Raw genomic sequence first — 11,284 nt, 5'->3', positions numbered from 1 at the left:
CCTAGTGGTGCGGAAACGTGTTACAGGCGCCGGTATCAACCTGCACAAATCACTGTCGATTTCAACTTTAAGTGTTTATAACACCAAAATACAACATTTTCTTATTATCTGTAATGTAAATAGTATCATTCAATGAATATAAACGTTTCAAACATATACACACCCTTCTAGCTGATGTTATTTAACGTTGAGCCTTCAGAAACCATACTTTAAGCTCTTGATTCTTTTCTGATCTTCTCACCAGGTAATTACATTAATCAGCGACTTTACCCCTCATGACGTCACAATGAACACGGTAGCCGGTTCGGAAACTTCTTAATGTTGATGTCATTGATGTCATATAGACTTTAACCTATTCTGTGGTGTTGTTTTGCAAAAGCAAAATAGTGTGTAATACGACAAACCGATTGCAAGAAAATTAAAATGGAGCAACAATGCAATGAATGGAGCAGTACGTATTCATATATTTTTTGTCTTCAAACAACTATGATGTTGGTGTCCTCACTAGACATTAATCCTGCAAATGAAGACCTAATTCACACAACTATTGTGAACATGCTACACTACCATAGAGGTCAATAACATGACTCTCATACTTTGGGCTACTTGTGTTTTGTGGGTAGGAAATATGATTGATTGGTTGATTGATTGATTGATTGATAACAGTTACAATTTACGCAAATGAGGACCTTATTTGCATGATCAATGATAAACATTTAAAAATAACATCATTTGGCAAGGGTATGAGGTCGCGGAACTCTAGTCCATGTGTATATACATGTACATAGAAGAAACTACATGGAGGAAACTTGCACATTTGACTCGCTAAGCACTTAATCATAATATATTATTAAAGTACTGATCGTTTTTGCATATCGTAACATAATAATGGCGCTATACATTTCCCTAACAACGCTTCTTCACTTTACGAACCGACGGTAGTTCTATAGAACATCGCGTAAACAAACGCGTTCTTCTATCGGAAACATTCGAACGGCAGCGGAAGCTAGCGGTGGGCGCTAAGTATGTGTCATCTTGTGCCGTTACACCAGACTAACAAGGTAAGTTGAGAGTCTACACTTTGGTAAAGGAGCGTGAGGTACGACCATAGCGACTTCTGCGGTTCTCTGCTAGGATAAATACAGTAAAATTAATAGTAACAGTTGCAGTTCTAACGTTACAGATCAGTTCAAAACATAATGGCTGTCTCATAACTTTCTTAACGTTTTTTAGTAACAAGTTTGGCAGGTTATCGATGTATACTTCGTCTTCTTCTTTGTTTTTGAGGCTACAAACTTCAATTTGCTGAAGATTCTGTAGCCTATATACCGACTGTAAGGTTTGATTCACTCACACCTACTCTTTTCGATACGTGTGGTAGGTTTTTTAACGTGCTCGATGTGTGGCTCTCCTCGATAAAACACATGCATGGCCTCCATTTAACGCCATATCCGGATTTAGGTAACGTTACTCATTTCCACCTGAGGGAAATGAGGAAAGTCGTGTTAAGTGCCGTTCCCAAGGGCAAGCGGTGACATAACAGGATTCGAACCCGGGACCACTTGAGTTCATGGCCAAACACCCTGCCGTTACACCACACGACCCCACAAGGTCATTCGTTATACTTATATTATATAATTAAAAGCCATACTGATCTTCCAGCCTAACATCCCCTTGAAAATTAACTAAATATCTCCTGCAATCCATATGTCTTCAAGTTCCTCAAACTCAGTTCAGCTAGCCTCAAACAAAGGTTGTATGTTTTTTATACAACACTAGGGCTCATGACGTGACGTCAGAAATGATGCGGTACTCTATGACGTCATCCGTGGCCATGGCAACGGCGTTGATCGTGGCGTTGTTGTGTTGCCAAGCAGCGTCCTTCCAGGCGTCAAGCAAGGTAAGGACGATTCTTTCTCTCTTTCGCCGAGGAAATCGTAAAAACAAGCTTAAAACCATTGTAAACGTTTCATAAAATTTTTCATAAAGAAATAATAAAATAATAAAATGTTTTATTTGCAAATTCATGCCCGTAGGCTAATTGCAAGGGTACAAACATCAGAAAGTGTAACAATGGTAACGAGTGTCTATTCTATTATTCTATGCATCAAACTAAAATTTCTACATACAACATTGCTGGGGGGTTTGATTTTTTAAACATAATTCATAAACAATTTTCAAATGAATCTGCCATGTTCCATTTTATCAGGGTACGGATAGGTTCCGTTCCAACCCGCTTTTTGATGATGTCAGCGACACGTCATCAGAAGATGTTTATGCAGACTTGGAAGGTGGTGGTGATGACGAGGATGAGTTGTCAGAAGAGGTACAATGGTTGTCCGTTAGGAATATTGTTATATAAGGGGGGAAATTTAATGATCACAGAAGCTTTGAGAAATACATAAGGTTATCTTTTTATCAGGCTTGTGTGTTTTTTCACGGGATAAGTTTGCTAAGAAGTTATGAATGGATTTTTATACTTTAGTTCTTGACTCCAAAAGACTCTTAGATTCTACATGTAGTCTCACGGCGTCTATTTGTAACCGGGCCCCTCGTTGAATTTAAGTCCGAGTTAAACTCACCGTGGGGCCCGTTCGGGCCCAAAATAGCCCGGCAGTCGCAGGGTGTCCCACGGGGCCACGTAGGGATCACGCCCGAAAGTGAAAAAAACAGCCCGTCAACTACCCGGCGGGGCCCTTTTTGCGCTACAAAAAGTGATGAGAGGGTTTCGAGGGCCTAGGTTTGGGGTTCACATTTATCACAATGACCGTTTCTTTTTCTCTCGGCGTTCATGTCACAGCAGGATGACTACTACCCAAACTGGGTGGAACAGAAAATGGGGTCTGAAGCTGCGAGCGCGAAAAAACAAGATTCACCCAAGGCTACCGCTTCTAAAGCAACCCCTGCACCGCAGCTTCCCCCCGGGGTCCCCCCTCCACCAGGGGGACCGCCACCCCCGGGAGGACTACCACCCCCGGGAGGACCGCCACCCCCTGGGGGACCATCGCCACCTAAGGTAATGTTGGCTAGTTCATACCTTTCTTCAAGGTTATTATTGAAAACGTCACTAAAAAGGTCATATACCAAAGTCGTCCAACAATTGTCAAGTCATTTTTTAAAGTACAAGGCACGCATATAGAGGAATACAAACACGTATTTATTACGTTGCATTTCACATTGCATTTCAGTATAAAACTAGCCTGGTATCTAAAACTATTATAACTACCGAGTATCTTTTGCTCTTTCCGCAAAGAGGAAAGATTTGCGTTGAGGACGAAAGAGAGTCGGCAACTTTAACAGGTTTGGATACCAGCAGGCTAAACGTTCCTGTGTGTATTTCCTACTATACCAACGTAGGGTGCGGATAAGGCTGGGGAAACTAAGGGTAAGAACGCCACGGGCCCTCCGTCTCCTTTGCTCCCCGTCTCCATCCCGGGCAGCCCCCTCTTGGGTCCAGCGGCAGCCGACAACCCATCAGGCGGGGGACCAGCGCCCTGGGGACCGAGCAACACTGGCAAGGCCCCCGGTGGGCAAGCAGACGTTATCCAGGGTCTACCAGGGCCTTCTGAGTCAAACCCACCGAGATCCTCTAAGGATTTCGGAGAGATACTTGAGACATTGAGAAAACTAGTAGCAGCGAAAAAAAGACGAAAAACTTCCGATCTTGGGCCGGGCAATCTTCATGGAGATAAGACTACGGATCACACGGACCTACATAAGTTGTTGGCAAAATTGGCAAAGGCGAAGAAACGGAAATCGCTAGCTCTTGGGAAAGGCCATTTGTCTCAAGATGAAGGTGAGGAAGAAGAACCAAGCCTTTCCACCGACGGTGATGAAGAGACACCTTGCGGAAAACAACTGAGTAGCAAGGTACATGCACGTACGCTTGGTAGATACAAGTTCTAATGTTGCCGACATAACTTCTGAAAGTTGGGATGATAATCATACCATCACCATTGGTGCACTCGAGACAAATATCAATTATGACATATTTTAGTCCCTATGATAGGCTATACCTCAACTATTTGAAGAGAAATATTTGAAGCTGAAAAAATGGCGGGAGCCTTAACCACGACCACATAACTAAGCAGCGGTGTTTATAAATCACAAAAGCTATGTTTTAGTTAATCCACTTCTTAACTTCTTGTTTACCATTTTGTTGTCATGTATACGTGATTTTGACTGTCCCCGAAGCTAATAAAGATATGTTTGTCTGATATTTTATCTTTCAGGATATAAGTCTTATCAGGAAGAATAACGATCTGATCGAGGAACTTATCCATACGGTACGTGTAATACAGTTCAACACGCTATATACATTCACAAATAGCTATGATATATAACGTCAACTGTATGATACTTTTTACACTGAAGTCGTAAAGAACTCAGCATATACATTCTACTTGTATAAAGACGGCCATTCAAAAATAAAATTCCGTATAACAGTAACTGTGCCATACTTACCTTAAAAGACTCATATTTTGCTGGAAATGTTGAAACGAGCATTTTTCAGCTGCAAAACTTGGAAAATGGCAACTTCGGAAAACTCAGTGCAACATCTGGAGGTCACCAAAGGTGACTGACCTCGTATGACCCATGATCAGCTCACATTTGACCTGATAGAATATATAATGTCTTGTTTGGCAAACATACACTGTACTTCCAATGACATCATGAATTAATTTCAGGTTCGGTTGGTCAGCAAAGTTGAATCCTGTTGTGTTTTTTTATTTCATTATCAGTTTTGTTAGCTTTAGGAACTTTTCAGTTTCCCATATAAAGATATATGATGATCTGTCTTTTTTATGCAACATTTCGAATTCAGAGTCCAAGTCGGAAACAACTGATGAAATTAATTAATTAATTGGCCTGAGAACATTATAGCATAGGATATCCGTGTAGCTTAATTAGTATAGCAACCTTGCAGTTGAGCTCCTGGTTTCAATTAGTTGGTAACTGGAAGACCATGGTTCAATAACGGGGACGGGTATCCTGGTTGGAGCTGCATTCGTCTTTTGGAAGGGACATAAAATGGGGGTCCCATGATCGAGGAGGTGCCTCGAGCATGTTAAAGGTTACTACAACAACCTCAATACTCAGATGGGTACCTACTGGCTGTACTTCAGATGAATATGAATATAGTAAGTTTCAATACACACTCCATGCTGATTCAAGCAAAATGTGATCATGTTGTTGTGTCCCTTAGGTGGATGAACTGAAAACAGCTCTTCGGAACCTCAAAAAGTTAGAAAACAAAGGTTCAAAATCAGACTCTCATTATCACAAGAAAAGCCACGAAGAGTCGCAAGAAGTGTCAACAAGAGAGAGCAGCGAAGTGGATGATCATGAAGCACACCACAAGGAGGTTCATCACGCTAAAGAACGAAAAGAACCCGATAGCAACGAAGATTGGAAAAAGAACAGTGAAAACACTCAAGTGAAAGAACATCAGAACCATCACAGTAGAAGAGAGCACAAACATAACAACAAAGGAAAACACATAAAAGAGACTGATTCGGAACATCAACACGCTTCAAAGCAAGGTAAACCATTTGGAGATGACAAGCATGGACACCACCGTCACCAGGAACACACTAAAGTGGATAGTAAGAATGATGAAGCACACGTAAAACAGGTAAGCTAATGTCACTTCTTTATTAGTTCTCAAATATGTGCAATAGGTTTTCTTTTTTATATATATTAAGTTTACAGTCATTGTTGATGTCTATGGAAAAACTAGCCTCATAGAATATCACCTGATGAGCCTTGCATATCATTTTTCATAACATGTATATTGTATATTTTCTTCTCATCAATATTGTCATGATGTCATCTTCATATTGCTAAGTGAAGACTTGTAACAGTTCTAAGTGTAATTCTGTAATTTATTGATTCGTCATCACGTGATAGAGGGTGGCGTCATGTTGCCGTGATGGTTAGGGTGTTCGGCCCAGAACCTAGAGGTCCTGGGTTGAAATCTTGTAAAACCACTTAGCACGACTTTGGTCACTCCATCTTGGTGTAAAAATGGGTACCTGACTTTGGTTGGGGAGGTGAAAGGAGAGGGTTGGGCTCCGCCTTCCAATACCATGCCCTAGACACAGTAGATAACAACCCACTACCCCTACAGCCTCAAAAAGGCTATGGGACTACCTTTACATCACCATAGATACAACTAGAGTTCCACGACCCCATATCTTCGCCAAATGATGTTAACCTTTTTGACTGATGACGGATTCTAAAGGTGAAATTGTCATCTTATAAAGGGCTTTTCATCATATTTCATCATAATCATCTTAACTAGTGTAAAAATAATACGTTGAACAAATACAAGTGTTCTTGTATGATTTTGCCTTCCGTATGGATTCTAAGTGGTCAGGAAAGTTAAACAAATGACTAAACACACAAGGGTATGATATACCGAACAATGCGCGGATGTCATCCATATAATCGAATGAAAACTGCCTAATAAATGACATATAATATATGATATATTCACAAACGTAACATGGCCTAATGTTCTTTCAGCAGGAGGTAAGTTGTCTTGTTCAAGAAGACTGTGTAAGAAAAACTCAGCCCATTAAGTGGCTCCCCCAGGCGCTCAATGTTATATTGCACCGACAGGTGATCCACGCACCTTACAGCATTTCTGAAAGGAAAATTGGATTTATTCAAACATAAATCTTTGCATTTCTACAACGTCCTCTTGTTTCACAAAATATTCTTCAACTTTGGATTTTGAGCCCTTCAGGAAGTGGCAATTTACTGCAATGAGCGCTTGACCACTTCCGTTGATAAATTGCGAAGAAAACATATCAATTATGACATAATGCCCCTTTGTATATTTGGCGAAATGTCTTACTTATAGGTTAGCTACCAAAGTTCTTGGTTTAAATGGTCGTATTTTCAAAATCAAGGTCAATTAAGCAATAATATTTCAAACCCCTTTTGGAGTCTTTCTCAATTTCCCCATTCCCGAAAACAGCGAAATTTGGCAATTTGACGGTCTCCTTTGTCGATTTTCCCGATACGACCGGAAGCGGTACTGCAGGTTAGGCTCCAATAGGGTATACACTCCTATCTTGCAAATTGCAAAAAAGATGCAAAACAGTAGGTTGAAATCCAGTAAGCACCCTGAAAAACAAGTCTTGAAGTCTTCACAGACATTAGAGATGACCTGTAAGACTTTTCAAAACACGCGTTCCCATGGAAATGATCGATGTTGAGGTGCGAGTTGTTGCTCATGTCACATCCGTCGAAGCGCCGCCTATGTTCATGTATACATCAAGTTTTGTACGTAATTAGTAATTCTAGAATATCTACGGACATCATTTGCTTTCCCTTGAGGACATTGGCCTTTTTCATACTCAAATTCATCAATTTCTGGACACTAGATCACAAAACGATATAACAAGGGCATACCGTTTTGCTGCATAGACAGGTTCACTGAAAAGGCCTGTACAAATTTGTAGTGGTCTAGAATCGTAGATTAAACTTACTGTATCTGTATCTGTATCTGTATCTATATAGCCGGTATAACCGCCATCAGGCGTAACACACCAGCTTCGCAGGCACGCGGCGCGGCAGCAGCTGGTCATATTACACCGAACGGTCTGTTACACCTAGTCTTTGCATATCTGACTGCAACCGTTCTTTAAAGCTACTTAGTGATGAAGCTCCTACAGTACTTGATGACAACGAGTTCCATTCTACTATGGTTCTCGGGAAATACGAATTTTTGAACACGTCAATCCTTGGCTGATAACTCTGGTACTTAAAAGCATGACTATCTCTGGTCCTCTTCTGAGCTGGCATTAGATACTTATCAGTCGGTACGTCCACAAGTTTATTAGTCATCTTGTACATCATGCAAAGTCTGGACATTGTTCTCCTGTCCTCAAGTGACATCCATTGCAGGTCTGCTTTCATTTTTGTTACACTGGCGCCCCTTTCATAGTTGTTCGTGCAGAATCTGGCAGCTTGGTTCTGCACCCTCTCGAGTTTATCTATATCCTTCTTTGTGTATGGATCCCAAACTGTTGCAGCATATTCAAGGTTTGGTCTTACTAGAGACGTGTATGCAAGTGATTTTACCTTTGCTGGGCATGCCCACAAATTACGTTTGATCACTCCCAATGTCTGTTTAGCCTTAGTTGTTACTTTGTTGATATGGGTGTTCCACTTTAGCCCCGTTGTTAATGTAACGCCTAGGTACGGGTGGCTCTTTGCTGTTGCTAGAGCCTGTCCACAGAACTGGTAGGTGGTTACAATTGGGTTTCGTTTGTTTGTTATATGCATGATGTAACATTTTTCCGGATTAAACTGCATTAGCCATCTGCTTTGCCATTCTTCGAGTGTGTTCAAATCTTCTTGCAAAAGCTGTGAATCACTCTGTGTGGACAACTCTATATATAACAGGCAGTCATCGGCAAATAACCTAACATTTGAATCAAGCTGGTCTGGTAAGTCATTTATGTACAGGAGGAAGAGTAACGGTCCCAGAACAGTTCCCTGTGGTACGCCTGACGCAACTCTAACTGGAGCTGAGGCCTTGCCTTCTACCACTACCGTCTGTTCCCTATTGGTCAAGAAAGCCTTCAACCAATTTAGTGTGGTGCCTTGAATTCCGTAGTGCTCTAGTTTCGTGATGAGTCTGCTATGTGGGACTTTATCGAAAGCTTTGAAGGATCTACGTCCTTTCCTCTGTTATAAAGAGGTGATTTCAGGCAACATAATGTTGTAAGGCATACCTTACAGTGTATTCAGTAAACCAGTTCATGTAACACATACCTATAGTTCGCATGTAAGTCCTTGTTATTCATTCCATTGTCTGGTGTCGAGATCTTTAACATATATGTAGGCGAAAAGTTCAGTAAATGTTTAAAGTCTTCAAAGGAAAGTGAATGAAGACCACATAATGCTTAAATTGCTAATTACGGACAAGACTTGATGTGTACATGAATGTAGGTGGCGCTTCGACGGGAGTGACATGAGCTCCACCCCCGGACTTTAAACTTCATACTTTCCATGCCAATGCATGGTTTAGAAAGTCTTAGAGTCCATTCTTAATGCATGTGAAGTCTTCCAGACCCGTTCGGCACAGTGTTCATCGGCTTTAAGTCTAATCCCTTGAATATCTTCACATTTTATATTATGGGAGTATATACCCTATTGGAGCCTAATCTGCAGTACCGCACCCGGCCGTATCTAGAAAAGTGGTAAAGACGACCGTCAAATTGCCAAATTTCGCTCTTTTCGGGAATGGGGAAATTGCGGAAGGCTCGCAAAGGGGTTAAAAGTTGTTAAGCCTACTTGACCTTGAACTTGAAACTACGACCATGTGAAAGCAAGAATTATAATATTTAAGAGATTTTGCCAACAAAGCAATGAGATATTGGGATATAAATGATGTTTTCTTTGTGTTTTACCAATGGTGATACATTTCCTGTATACTGCCACTTTCTGAAGGGCTATACATCATAATTTCAATCGCAATTAGTATAACGATAACACGTTGAACAAATACAACAGCGTTTCTGTTGGATTGTCAATGAATATATCCAATCTTATACCGTAAGGTGTGTGAATTACTTAACTTAACGGTGCAACGGTGACTGCTATGGTAGTTATTAGCATAATGTATTCATCTAGATATGGTTAGTTAGCTAATGTATGGTGTTGTTTGATCGGGAAAATACATTTTATACGTTATGTGTTGTTCTTCATGGTGTACTGGTGCAAGAAATAGTTTATCAAAATCAAGTTCAGCGGCTCTTGTCGCTGAAATGCTGATGTTGCACACAAGTATTTGCTTTGTCTAATAAAGAAGACACCATATCAGACCACAAACGAAACTTACATGGAGCTTAAAGAGATCTATACCAGACTTCAAGCATGATAGTTCATGGAAATAATAGTTATATGTCAATATGGATACCGAGAGTTAAAAACGGGTATGAGCCTGAGTTAAAGATCGGTATTGTGTTTAGGGAAGCAGCGTAGCAAACTAAGTGCTATATTCCTCTATCGGAGATGTATTTTACAACCCACGAAGGGAACAATAGAAAATAGAAAGAAATGAAATTCGTAACCTTTGTCTTGTGTAGTATTTTATATCAATCTACATTTGACTCTCATGAACATTCACTAGCCTGGAATCTATCCTGTCCTAATTATTGTTCAGTCCTCTAATCGTTTCGAAGACTTTCTGGCAGAGAAGCAACAAAGCTAGACTAGAGTTGGTGCCAGGGTACAATTTACACCGCTGCAAATTTCTACACTATTTGTATTTCTATCTGTCTCTTTCACTTGTGGTCTAGAGACCAAAAAGACCAAATGGGTAAATTATGTTGATGTGCACATGGGATTATGATTAAGACTGAATATGTCCTTTTCTATGGCAAACTGAGATATTGTTTTTGAGCCTCCTTAAGATACGATACTTGAAATGAATATACACACAATTTCACATTACAAGTTTATTATCATATATTCATAGGTGAAAGTTTGATAACAGATATGTATACTTTTCTTGATCTCTGATCATTTCTTCTTTGAAATGAAAACATACATCACATTTCGTTAAAATAGACTATGTGCATATACTAGTATGTATAACTCCATAAAGAATGCAAAGTGTCCATGATTATTCAACTCAGCAATATGAGCTCTTACAGTGTCAGAATATCTGAATCCGGTTACGGCTGATTTTCTACAGCGTACCCGAGAAATGCCAAGAACTGCAAATGGCGAGGCCATGTGCTCGCCAAAGAAAATAGAAATTAAAATGGAACGTGCGGCATTTCTAGCTGCATAGTCTAATACCACATTTTAAATGTATGACAAAACGAGTGGGAAATCAGAGAAAACGTTAAGGAATATATCTAAATCTGAAAATGTTATATATCTCAGGTAGAAATTGCAACCCTTAAGAGAGCCTAATTTCAGATCATTCAAAACCGGGAGTGAGAAAAAGGCCTGTATCTTGCTAACGGAGCGACTTCCACTCGAAAATTTCGGCTTTTTGGGAATTGCAAAACGAGAAAGGCTCGTAAATTGGTTGAAAATCAATACAAAGTTTTGTTACTTTAATCGCTATGGTGCCATAATTGGAGTGTATATGTGTCGAAAATGTGTAATCAATGTTTAGATTGAGCGAAATCAAATGAAAAGATAAAACCTACAATGTTTACCGAAGTAAAATAAAATCCACTTTTGGTTTGTTTTTTCTTCTGTTCACTTGAAGAGGCATAAAAGATACGTGTATAAGATGTGTGTCTTGTTG

General features: G+C 40.1%; 1 protein-coding gene and 1 long non-coding RNA gene across 2 annotated transcripts; both read left to right on the top strand.

Annotated features, from left to right (window-relative positions):
* The first annotated feature begins 925 nt into the window (after positions 1 to 925).
* Positions 926 to 2,346, top strand: LOC136424921 (uncharacterized). The gene is made up of 3 exons (XR_010753951.1): positions 926 to 1,061; positions 1,780 to 1,900; positions 2,210 to 2,346. It is a non-coding gene; the product is annotated as an uncharacterized lncRNA (long non-coding RNA).
* Positions 2,347 to 2,791: 445 nt separating this feature from the next.
* LOC136425900 (uncharacterized) lies at positions 2,792 to 5,735 on the top strand. The gene is made up of 4 exons (XM_066414826.1): positions 2,792 to 3,016; positions 3,358 to 3,870; positions 4,233 to 4,286; positions 5,207 to 5,735. The coding sequence occupies exons 1-4, from the start codon at positions 2,792 to 2,794 to the stop codon at positions 5,642 to 5,644; spliced, it is 1,230 nt and encodes a 409-aa protein (XP_066270923.1). The 3' UTR covers positions 5,645 to 5,735.
* Positions 5,736 to 11,284: the final 5,549 nt, after the last annotated feature.

The sequence above is a fragment of the Branchiostoma lanceolatum genome, chromosome 19 (genome assembly GCF_035083965.1).
Source record: "Branchiostoma lanceolatum isolate klBraLanc5 chromosome 19, klBraLanc5.hap2, whole genome shotgun sequence".
NCBI lineage: Eukaryota > Metazoa > Chordata > Leptocardii > Amphioxiformes > Branchiostomatidae > Branchiostoma > Branchiostoma lanceolatum.
This window is presented reverse-complemented; position numbering and strand designations above follow the sequence as displayed.

Bases quoted from the DNA above. Each gene is read 5' to 3' on its own strand.
- LOC136425900 (XM_066414826.1), top strand. From the start codon at position 2,792: ATGTCACAGCAGGATGACTACTACCCAAACTGGGTGGAACAGAAAATG. The intron at 3,017-3,357 runs GTAATGTTGGCT...ATACCAACGTAG, and splicing joins GGGGACCATCGCCACCTAAG to GGTGCGGATAAGGCTGGGGA. The intron at 4,287-5,206 runs GTACGTGTAATA...TGTGTCCCTTAG, and splicing joins TCGAGGAACTTATCCATACG to GTGGATGAACTGAAAACAGC.